At 44.8% G+C, this 12,435-nt stretch overlaps 1 protein-coding gene across 2 annotated transcripts in view; it reads right to left on the bottom strand.

Annotated features, from left to right (window-relative positions):
- The window catches only part of ATP6V1C2 (ATPase H+ transporting V1 subunit C2), a 70,115-nt gene that overhangs the window by 25,422 nt on the left and 32,258 nt on the right, over nucleotides 1-12,435 (bottom strand). For both annotated transcript variants that reach the window (XM_056564189.1, XM_056564188.1), the window contains exon 4: nucleotides 8,432-8,517. In XM_056564189.1, coding sequence (XP_056420164.1) covers nucleotides 8,432-8,517 — 86 coding nt within the window. The remainder of the gene's footprint in view (nucleotides 1-8,431; nucleotides 8,518-12,435) is intronic.

The raw sequence follows: 12,435 nt of genomic DNA, 5'->3' as shown, positions 1-12,435 counted from the left end.
GTTAGAGGTATATTTCAAGGGAATGGGGGTTAAAGGGTTAAATGGCTGCTGCTCCTTTAAGGGAGAAAAGGGGTGAAAGGGAGGTCATCTGGAGGGGAGGGGGAGGAGTGTATATAGGGGGGTGCCCCAGGGGGGGAGAGTACTCACCAGTCGGCGTGTGGAAGCGAGAAGAAGGTCCCGCCCGCCCGCCCTCTTTTAAACGCTTGGTGGGTGGGATTCTGATAAGGGGGAGGCATGTGAAAGGGTCCCGGGGGAGTTAGTAGTTTGAAAGATAAATGTTTGAGATGGTTCAATTGGGCCTCCTGGTGGTGGTTCTGGGCCTCAGGAGTTCGAGGGATTGTGCAGAAGGTTACCGGGGTGCCCCCGGGCCAGGGGCTCGCGGCCAGGGGTAAGAAGCGTGTTGCACAAATCCGGTTGGGGGAGGGGAGTGCCCTCCAGTTTGGTTATGTTTATATGTAAGTATTCAAATGTTATTTATTGGTTTGTTAAATAAATGGGCCACACGGCCCAATTTTCCCACAGTAGGTGTCAGTGTCTTTTCTATTGGGAGAAGGGGTTGTTACGTGGTTAAGAGTGGGTTAGAGAGGAAGGGATGTATCTAAAATCCCATCCAGTCATGGTTTGGCACATTCATAAGGAAATGTATTGCAGCCTATAAGACATTTAAAGCCATTGGCACATAGCTGCCCAGGTATCTATAAGCTTTAGGTCCTGGGGTTACACAGCCTATTGACTTAAATAGTTATTATCCGCCCCCTCCCATATACATGAATGGAGGGGGGGTGGCATGACATCATAAACATGGAAGCCGAACAAGGCATTTTGTTCAGAGGTGAAAAACACCTGCAGGGTCATAAGTCATGTGAGTTGTTTTTATAAATTTTTACTGTGTTGTACAGCTGTCACACATACCCCAGGCCCAGGTGTGATCCAGGCCTTAAAGGGGTACTCTGCCCCTAGACATCTTATCCTCTATCCAAAGGATAGTTGATAAAATGTCTGATCGTTGGGGTCTGGCTGCAGGGACCCCACATGATCTCCGGCCCAGCACCCCGGTGCTCTGAACATTTATGAACACCTCTGAACAAAACGCCGGGGTCGGGCTTCCATGTTTGTGAAGTCATGCCACACCCCCTCCATTCATGTATATGGGAGGGGGTGGGGTACCCCCTTTAATGCAGGTCTCAGAAAAAGAGCTGATCACAGGGGGTCCCGTTACTAAATTCTCACTAGTCAACTGTAATCGGTGGGGAAGTCTGGTAGCAAGCTTAATAAGTATTTAAGTCAATAGTGTAAGACATGCATAGTTGGGTACTCCAGAAAAAAGATTTGTTGCAAATTACCTATGTGGTGGCCCAGTGCTATGTTGTGTTACACCGCGCTCCTGCTGTCCTGTCAGGCAGCCTCCTTCAGTGTCCCCAGGGCCCCTTGTACCTGTCCCCCCGGTCCATATGTTCTACAGTGTATTGTGTTATAAAATGTGTTGTATCTTTAAGAGTTATGTCATGTGATGGTTACCCAGGAGGTACCAGTGACCAGGTGATCCCAAGAGTGACCTATGGGCTCCCTGCATGTATCCCCCATATAAGCCCTGGGTGGAGCTTCTCTCTCTTCTCTCTCTTCCTGCTGAGGTCCAGTGCAGTCTTGTCTAGTGTGAGTGTCCAGAGTGTTGGAGGCCTCAAAGTCCAGTCCTGCAGCCACCATCAAGTCAAGTAAGATAAAGTCACAGCTTTATGAGTCAAGTCAGTCCCTGTCATCTGTCAAGTCAGCGTGGTCTGCGTTCAATTGTCCAGTCCTACTACAAGTCCCAGCAAGCCCCTATGGTCTCTGCGTCACTGGTCACCTCCTTGGGCCCTGGCTGAACTGTATAGACTTTACCATCTGTCTACCCTCAGTAAAGCTACCATTGTCCGTAACTTGGCGTTGGAGTCTTTATTGCCCCCCGTGCCTAGCCCAGGATCCAGCGGTATACCTTCAGGTGGTTTTAGGCTAAACCACACCCTGGCGTCACGAATACAATGGGTTAATGCCATCTGCCCCTAGGGTAACAACATCTGCCCTCATCACACCCCGCTACGACACCTAAAACTTAAATATATATATATATTGTTTGTAATAGGCCCTGGTGAGATTAAAGAGTTAACAGCACTGTAGGCCTGAGGAGGTGCAGGATATGAGCTGCACACAGGGTTGTCTCTTCTCCCTGATAGATGACCCCAACTATTGCTTTTCCATCTCAGGTACTAGAAGTCCGGAAACTGATATGGCCTGAAAAGAACATGAACTGTGCAATGTTTCCATTCCTCTAGCAGTGAGATATATTGTAGGTATGCTCTGTTCCTCCAAGTAAACTACAACTCCTATCATGCTATTCTGGATGTATGAAGAGCAAAATACATGACTTTTCCTTATATTTTCTATTACTGTACATTGAGATATCAGGGAATAATATATCAGGAAAAAAAACTATTTGAAAATGGCAAAATGGAAAATATTATATGAATGAAATTGTGTTTCCCTGGTACATCCTAATGTCTGTAGTTCTCTACTTGTGCGTATTGTGTCCAAGGAATGGTGGTCGGGGATCACTATATTTCCCCAAGGTATACAGTGACCCCTCGACCTACGATGGCCCCGACATACGATCATTTCAACATGCGTTGGCCTCTCAGAGGCCATCGCATGTTGAAGGCAGCATCAACATACGATGCTTTTGTATGTCGGGGCCATCGCATAAATGGCTATCCGGCAGCGCAGACTGCTTCAGCTGCCACCGGATAGCCGTTTACGGTGCCCCGTGTGCTCCAGTGATGTCTCTTACCTGTCCTCGGGCTCCGGCGCGTCCTCTTCGGGATCCCCTGCATCGTCGGCGCTCTCCATCGTCGTCATCACGTCGCTGCGCACGCCGTCCCGTCATCCAATAGGAGCGGCGTGCGTAGCGACGTGATGGCGGCGAAGGAGAGCGCGGATGTCGGGGAAGCAGAGGCCTTGCCGGAACGTCGGGGACACCCCGGGGACACGGCGACAGCAATGGAGGGCGACATCCAGGGCAGCGGTGACGAGCGGTGACGGTCCGGAGCGGCGGGGACAGGTGAGTACAACTTCCTCTAACAGTGGTCTACAACCTGCGGACCTCCAGATGTTGCAAAACTACAACACCCAGCATGCCCGGACAGCCGTTGGCTGTCCGGGCATGCTGGGTGTTGTAGTTTTGCAACATCTGGAGGTCCGCAGGTTGTAGACCACTGTCCTATACTTTACATTGCACGGATCCCTCAACATACGATGGTTTCAACAAACGATGGTCCATTTGGAACGGATTACCATCGTATGTTGGGGACCACTGTACTTGTCATAGGTAACAGGTTTCAGGAAGCACATATCTCATCCAGGGAAAGCTGGAGAAGATATAAGGAATCCTCGAATTGTTAAGTCCCTAGCAGACTATAGCTGCTGAGGACTTTGGTTAAAGTCTGTTTTTAGACCTGTATTTTAATGGAATGAAAGGCAGGTTGGTAGTAGGGTCTTTCTTTTGACTGAGGTCAAGTCCAGTCCAGACGTCTCAGAGCCAGTGTCCAGCACATCTGGAGGCCTCAAGCCTAAATTACAGCCACAAGTCAGTAAGTCAAGTCATCTCCGTCTGCTGTCACTATCTTCAGTCAAGTCAAGTCTATTATAGTCAGCGTTGCTGTCCTAAAGTCTGTCCTAGTCACTGCAAGTCCCAGCAAGCTGCGAGGTCCCCTGTATTACTGGTCATCTCTCTGGGATCCTGGCCAAACTGTATAGACTGTAACACCTGTCTACCTCAGTTAAGCTACCGTTAACCCTGACCTGGCCTTGGACTCTTATTTGCCCTGCCTAACTAGCGTTGCTACCGTTCGGGTGGTTCTCGGTTAAAACCACGCCCTGGCGTCACGAACATATGTATTAGTGAAATAGCACAAGTATCACACTGTATGGCTATGCATTTCCCATGCTGTCAAGGTCATTCCATGCATCCAGTTCTAACTGTATCTGCCACGTCATGTATAATGTGGCACTAAACAAGGAAGAAATGGCATCCATGGAGAATTTCTATACAATTTTAAGAATTTCATAAAATTTTCAGAAAAATGGCCTGCTTTGTCGCCATGTGTAAAACGTGTGGTACAGAGGAATATTGATGTTGCCTATAGCAACCAGATTCAACTGCAATTCAAAATAAACTAAGTGGTTGCTATGGGATACTTAAAGGACAACTGTAGTTGTACACATTTATATATGCCCGTGCCCGGGCCTCAAAAATAAACAAAATAAACTCATACAAACCTTCCTTCGAGCCCCGGTTGGTCCGGCACAGGCCTCACGGTCCGGCAGTGCTGACATCATTCCACTTCCTGGGGACGCCGCAGAGCCGTCGGCGTATCACCGGCTGTAGCGATGTCCCGCCCCGGTCGGTGGTAGGCTGAGCCCACTGTCATGTAAGGAGCTCTGGCCGGCTTCTTACATGACAGTGGGCTCAGCCTATCACGGGGGGCTGACCAACGGGGGCTCGTAGGAAGGTATATATGAGTTTATTTTGTTTATTTTTGAGGCCCGGGCACAGGCATATATAAATGTGTACCACTACAGTTGTCCTTTAACTGTTTCTCTACTACAACTAAACATAGGGGGAGATTTATCAAAACCTGTCCAGAGGAAAAAGTTGCCCAGTTGCCCATAGCAACCAATCAGATCTCTTTTATAACAAGGCCTCTGCAAAATGAAAGAAGCGATCTGATTGGTTGCTATGGGCAACTTTTACTTTGCACAAGTTTTGATAAATCTCCCCCCCCCATAATGTATAAAGCCAATAGTATCTACAGAGTTTTGATTTGGGTGATTGTCTCTGCTTCTCTTCCAGATACCATTTCCATATATAAGGCTCAACTAGCGGAGCCAGAAGAACCCGAGGAACAGAGATGTCAGTTCTTGTGCAGCTGTAACAGAGGAAAGGAAAATCTTAGAACAGAGATGTTATCTGAGTCATACGGATATGGTGACCAGGCTACGCGGCCGTCTAGTCACACATCCATCGTAACCTGATCACTGTACCCCTACAACTAGAATCATAGTCTCCGGTGGCATCAGAACCTGGAAAATCCATGCTGAAATAGAACACACGGCACACAAGAGAAGGTTACATACTGTGCATGTGTCTAACTCTCTTCTTTTTCCCTGAAAAAAGATCAACTGTGAGGATCTAGGTTCATCATTTTTGCGATTCATCTCTGAACAAAATCCCCGGCCTCGTTGCAATAACACATCTAATGGTGGTCACCATTCTAGTCAGTATGACCCTTATGACCACCCCCAGAGGTCATCCCCAGAATACATCCATGCCTTGATGTGTGGTGTCCCAGCACCAATGGCTGTCCTGTGGCTTCGGGCAGCTTTGCAGTACAAGGTGTTGGGCCCACCAAAGGACTTATTGTTCTACCAATTATGTTTGCACTTTATTGAAAAGTAATATATTTTTCTAATGAATTCCATTGTTGTTATCTGTATATATGTTATGCCTGTGCTACTGTACCCTTAAGAGAGGAGCAGTGCACCCCATGTGACCCTGCCTGCCAATGGGAACCCCTAAATTCTCACCCTTATAGTGTAGTGGGGGAGGTGTTGCCCAAGTTCACAGATTAGTCTAAGCAACAGTAGTGTGAGGTGTGTTGCGTGCTCTAAGGGAAGGCCATCTTTTTTTCTGACAACCCTATACGCTATTAGAGGGCTTCTCTTGAGTTGTCTTTTTCCCCTTAAAGGAGAACTCCAGTCAAAATTAACTTATCCCCTATCAACAGGATAGGGGGTAAGTAGCTGATCTCGCGGGGGTGGGGTGGGGGGGGGTGGGTGTCCAACCGCTGGGATCCCCCTGTGATCTCCTAACAGGACCCGGCTCTCAGTAAGGAGCGCAAGTGGTAGACGGCACCCCCTCCATTCACTTCTATGGGAGGGCCGAAGAGACCCGAGTACAGCACTCAGAATCATCGGCGCTCCAATAGAAATGAATGGAGTGCGTGCCGTCTACCGGTAGACAACATTCGCTTCTCACTGAGAACGTGTCCAGTTGGCTGTCCGGGCATACTGGGAGTTGACGTTCTGCAACAATTCTAGGGCATTGGAATGATTAATGGTTGGGTACTGAGAGATAGTCTAGTGCAGTGGTCTCAAACCAGGGACGTGCACAGACATTTTGGGAGGCAGGGGCTCAAGTAGAAAAAAAGGGCACTTCTCATTATAAAAAAATAAATAAAATGTTTGTAAAAACCTCACATATGTTAACACAACGCAATTCATGAAGTATGGGACCTCTGGCAGTCCTGTCAGCTGAATGGGACCCACATTACCCCACAAAGGTCCCAATCAGTGAGAGCATCATAGCTCAGCCCCCTTTGGAGTCTGTGTGCACATCCCAGTCTCAAACGGTGGCCCACCAAATGTTGCAAAACTTCAACTCCTAGCATGCCCGGACAGCCGTTGGCTGTCCGGGCATGCTGGGAGTTGGAGTTTTGCATCATTTGGTGGGACACAGTTTGAGACCACTGTACTAGACTATCTCTCAGTACCCAACCATCAACCACTCCAATGCCCCATTATCTAACTCTAACAATCTAACTTTTGTTCCCTAAACTTGGGAATCTAGTGCATACTACCGACACATAGGTGTCTCACGTGCCTACGTACGGTGTTACGAGCAATGTTTCTAGAGGAATATATCTCCATAATATGACATACAATACAGCAGGGGGTTCTCAACCAGGGGTACGTGTACCCCTAGGGGTACACCAAGGGTTATGCAGGGGTATGGCAATTCGCTGACATTACATACATTGGCCAGTATTTGTCAGCACAGAGTGGGGATTGGACTCCGCAGTCACGGCAGCAGCTCACTATATTGTACCATGACCGGAGCTGCGGCCATCTTACGTGAGCTGCAGTGGCTGCCGGGTCAGTGCGGCCCAATGGGATAGACACAGGCCTGGTAAGCATGTTAAACTAAGTGTAACACCACAGTATGGGAGGGTTTTATTGTACGTATAAGGGGATTAAGATGGAGGGGGGATAATGGCACAAAGGGATTAAAGGGGTAATACCGTGGAAAACATTTATTTTTTTTAATCTACTTGTGCCAGAAAGTTAAACAGATTTGTAAATTGCTTCTATTAAAAAATCTTAATCTATCCTGTACTTTTTAGGGTCTGTATACTACAGAGGAAATGGTTTTCTTTTTAGAACACAGAGTTCTCTGCTGACATCATGATGACCACAGTGCTCTCTGCTGACATCTCTGTCCATTTTAGGAACCGTCTAGAGCAGCATATGTTTGCTATGGGGATTTTCTCCTACCCTGGACAGTTCTTAAAATGGACAGAGATGTCAGCAGAGAGCACTGTGGTCATGATGTCAGCAGACAGCTCTGTGTTCCAAAAATAAAAAACATTTCCTCTGTGGTATTCAGCAGCTAATAAGTACTGGAAGGATTAAGATTTTTTTAATAGAAGTAATTTACAAATCTGTTTAAAGGGTACCTCTCATCCAATAAACTTTTGATATATTTTAGATTAATGAATGTTGAATAACTTTCTAATAGCATGTTAATGAAAAATATGCTTCTTTCTATTGTATTTTTCCCGATCAGTCCTGTCAGCAAGCATTTCTGACTCATGCTGGAGTCCTAAACACTCAGAGCTGCCAGCCTGCTTTGTTCACAGCCAAACAGGCTGTGAACAAAGCAGGCTGGCAGCTCTGAGTGTTCTCCTTTGTGAACAAAGCAGACTGGCAGCTCGTAGTGTTTAGGACTCCAGCATGAGTCTGAAATGCTTGCTGCCAGGACTGGTAGGGAGACCCCTAGTGGTCATTTCTTCAAAGAGGAAAATTAAATAGAAAGAAGCATCTTTTTTAATAACATGCAATTGTAAAGTTATTCTGCATACATTAATCTATAATACATCAAAAGTTTTTTTGATGAGAGGTACCCTTTAACTTTCTGGCACCAGTTGATTTAAAAAACAAAGTTTTCCACGAGAGTACCCCTTTAAGTATCCCATTAGAAAGGTAAGCACACACATCATTATGAAATTAAGTACTTTTATGACTTATTTTGTCCGCGGGTACCCCTCACGTGTAAGTTCCGCGTGAACTTACACGCGAGGGGTACCCGCGGACATACTTTCACCCTTTGGGGGTACAGTGGCGATAAAGGTTGAGAACCACTTCAATAGAGCATAACATCATTCATACAAAATCAAAAATGTCTCCACGTGCCCTATGAAAAAAATATAGGTGTACCAAGGGGAGGATTTGGCAATGGTATAAATGGGAGAAGACCTCCTGCAGTTCAGACAGGATACTTTGTATATAACAATGTCCTCAGCAATGTCCTTTCAGGTATAAAGGTACAATGTGGCGTTCTCACCTCCATTTGCCAGCAGGTTTTCTTGGGCCTTCTCTGCGGAGTCACCCATGACTTCTCCGATATACTGAGCAATTTTCTTGATCACACTGAGAAGAAAAAACAGCAGGATTAGCGAGCGGAGAGGCTCATGTATGATCATTTGGTTATTCTAAACCTTTTGTGTAACCTATACTACACCCTGTTCCCAAATTCTTATGCAAATTATATTTTTCTCATTTACCTAAATAACTGATGTACCGTATTTTTCGCCCTATAAGACGCACCCAATTTTAAAGGTGCAAAATCTAGAAAAAAAGATTCTGAACCCAACAGTGATCTTCAACCTGCGGACCTCCAGATGTTGCAAAACTACAACTCCCAGCATGCCCGGACAGCCGTTGGCTGTCCGGGCATGCTGGGAGTTGTAGTTTTGCAACATCTGGAGGTCCGCAGGTTGAAGACCACTGGATAGGAGGTAATACTCACGTGTCCCCGCCGCTCCGGACCCGTCACCGCTGCCCTGGATGTCGCTCCATCGCTGTCCCCGTGGTGTCCCCGCCGCTCCGGACGTCTTCTTCCCAGGATCCACGCTCTCCGTCACCGTAATCACGTCGCTACGCACTCCGCTCCTATTGTATGACGGGACGGCGTGCGTGACGACGTGATGACGTAGAAGGAGAGTGCCACCATGCAGGGGATCCCGGCAAGGAGCAGACACCGAGGAGGCAGGTAAGGTCCCTCCCGGTGTCCTATAAGCTGTTCGGGATGCCGTGATTTCACTGCGGCGGTCCCGAACAGCCCGACTGAGCACCGGGTTAGTGTCACTTTCGCTTCAGACGCGGCGGTCAGCTTTGATCGCCGCGTCTGAAGGGTTAATACAGGGCATCACCGCGATCGGTGATGTCCTGTATTAGCCGCGGGTCCCGGCCGTAATATCAACTATTAAGAGTACAATTCAAATTTTATTGAACAAACCTCCTAATGATAACAGTATTTTATTTTTTTTTAAACATAAACTTACAATTCACTGTTCCAAAATATTCCGCACAGTGGCCGACATTTATCATTGTCTTTAGACTGTTTTTTTTGTGTCTACAAAGGGCGCAAAAAAGGCGCAAGCAGAAGGGCACAAAAAAGGCGCAAGCAGGGTTTATTTGCGCCTTTTGGTTTACACATTTCTGCTGATTTTGAGTTGCAATCCACTGTTTTTGGCAATACACATGACATGAAAGGGTTTTATAAACTGCACCTTTTTGTGAAAAAAAAGGGCAAAAAAGGCGCAAAGCCACTGAAAAGTCTCAAACTACACCAGCCCAGACTTAGCCTTAGCTTTTTGGTGTATGTGAAGAGAGAGATTTCAGAAAATGTGACCTGCACAAAATTTATCAAATGCTCTGTGACCATTTAATAAATTTGGCGCTCCTACACTTTACCAGCACACAAAAATAAGACGTAGAAAAATGCTTCACTTACACCTACAATGATAAATGCTTCACTTACACCTACAATAATAAATGCTTCACTTACACCTACAATGATAAATGCTTCACTTACACCTACAATGATAAATGCTTCACTTACACCTACAATGATAAATGCTTCACTTACACCCACAATGATAAATGTTTCACTTACACCTACAATGATAAATGCTTCACTTACACCTACAATGATAAATGCTTCACTTACACCTACAATGATAAATGCTTCACTTACACCTACAATGATAAATGCTTCACTTACACCTACAATGATAAATGCTTCACTTACACCTACAATGATAAATGCTTTACTTACACCTACAATGATAAATGCTTCACTTACACCTACAATGATAAATGCCGGCCACTGGTAAACATTTTTTGAAATTTCTCTCTTCACATACACCAAAAAGCTAAGCTAAGTATGGGCTGATGTAGTTTTAGAGACTTTTCATAGGCTTTGCGCCTTTTTTGCACCTTTTCACAAAAAGGCGCAGTTCATAAATCCCTTCCATATCATGTGTATTGCTAAAATCTGTGGATTACAACTCAAAATCAGCAGAAATGTGTAAACCAAAAGGAGCAAATAAACCCTGCTTGTGTCTTTTTTGTGCCTTTTGTAGACACATAAAACAGTCTAAAGACAATGATAAATGCCGGCCAGTAAGTTTCAAAACACTTTATAGGTTGTAAAGAACTGAAAATTGTCATTTGTTGTGTTTGTAGCATATTTACTGAAATCAAAAGCTATTTCAATCAAACTTTTTTAAACATTTTAACTTTTTTAAAACATTTTAGCAGGTCACATTACATTTTAACACAGGACCCCTTATTTGATAGCAGCTTCACGAGTCTGTCCAAAAACTTGTGAGTTTTTGGACAGTTTCTGCTTGAATTTGTTTGCAAGATGTCAGAATAGCCTCCCAGAGCTGCTGTTTGGATGTAAACTGCCTCCCTCCCTCATAGATATTTTGCTTGAGGATGCTCCAAAGGTTCTCAATAGGATTGAGGTCAGGGGAGGATGGAGGCGACACCATGACTTTCTCTCCTTTTAACCCCATAGCAGCCACTGATGCAGAGGTATTCTTTGCAGCATGAGATGGTGCATTGTCATGCCTAAAGATGATTTTATTACGGAAAGCATAGTTCTTCCTTCTGTACCAGGGAAGAAAGTGGTCAGTCAGAAACTCCACATACTTTACAGAGGTTTTACACCTTCAGGGACCCTAAAGGGGCCAACCAGCTCTCTTCCCATGATTCAGTCCGAAAACATGACTCCACTACCGCCTTGCTGATGTCACAGCCTTGTTGTGACAACCGTCCACCAACCATCCACTACTCCATCCATCTGTACCATGCAGGGTTGCACGGCACTCATCAGTGAACAGGACTGTTTGGAAATTAGTCTTCATATATTTTTCTGCCCAATGCAGCCATTTCTGCTTGCGAGAATTGGTTAGTGGTGGCCAAATAGAAGGTTTATGCACAGTTGCAAGACTCTGGACGACTCTACACCTTGATGTCTGTGGGACTCCAGAGGCACCAGCAGCTTCAAATATCTGTTTGCTGCTATGTAACTGTATTTTAACAGCTGCCCTCTTGATCCGATGCATGGATCTAGCAGAAATCTTCCTCAATGTGCCTTTATGTGCGAAAACCTGTCTGTGCTCTGAATCTGCCACAAATCTCTTAATAGTGCGATGATCATGCTTAAGATTTCATGAAATATCTAATGTTTTTATACCTTGTTCAAGGCATTAAACTATTTCACTCTTTTCAGCAGCAGAGATATCCTTTTTCTTCTCCATATTGCTTGAAAATGGTGTCTGCTTAATAATGTGGAACACCCACCATTAGTAGTTTTAACTTAAATTGGACTCACCTGGCAATCTAATTATCACAGGTGTCAGAGATTGTTTTCAGTGATCAAAAGAGCCCTGAGACACAATGCCATCCATGAGTTAAACTGCAAAACTAAATATTTAATCTTTGTGACACTTAAATAGAATTTGAATAATAATTTGGAACAGATTGTATTCAGTAGTTTTCAATATATGTGATAAGATCATTTCTCCCTGATCAGTGTAAGGGATTGTCAGGTATTTAAAGGAGTACTCCAGTGGCAAACAATTTTTTTAAATCAACTGTCTCCAGAAAGTTAAACAGATTTGGAAATGACATATTAAAAAATCTTAATCCTTCCAGTACTTATCAGCTGCTGTATGCTCCAGAGGAAGTTGTGTAGTTATTTTCTGCCTGACCACAGTCCTCTCTGCTGCCACCTCTGTTCCTGACATGGACAGAGGTGGCTGCAGAGAGCACTGTGGTCAGACTGGAACGAACTACACAACTTCCTCTGGAGCATACAGCAGCTGATAAGTACTGGAAGGATTAAGATTTTTTAAATGAAATAATTAAAAAATCTGTTTAACTGTCTGGCACCAGCTGATTAAAATATATATATATATATATATATATATATATATATATATATTTATATATATATATATATATATATATATATATATATATATATATGTTTTC

Source organism: Hyla sarda, chromosome 3 (genome assembly GCF_029499605.1).
Source record: "Hyla sarda isolate aHylSar1 chromosome 3, aHylSar1.hap1, whole genome shotgun sequence".
Lineage (NCBI taxonomy): Eukaryota > Metazoa > Chordata > Amphibia > Anura > Hylidae > Hyla > Hyla sarda.
The sequence above is the reverse complement of the archived record's forward strand: the minus strand, read 5'-3'. Positions and strand labels throughout refer to the sequence as shown.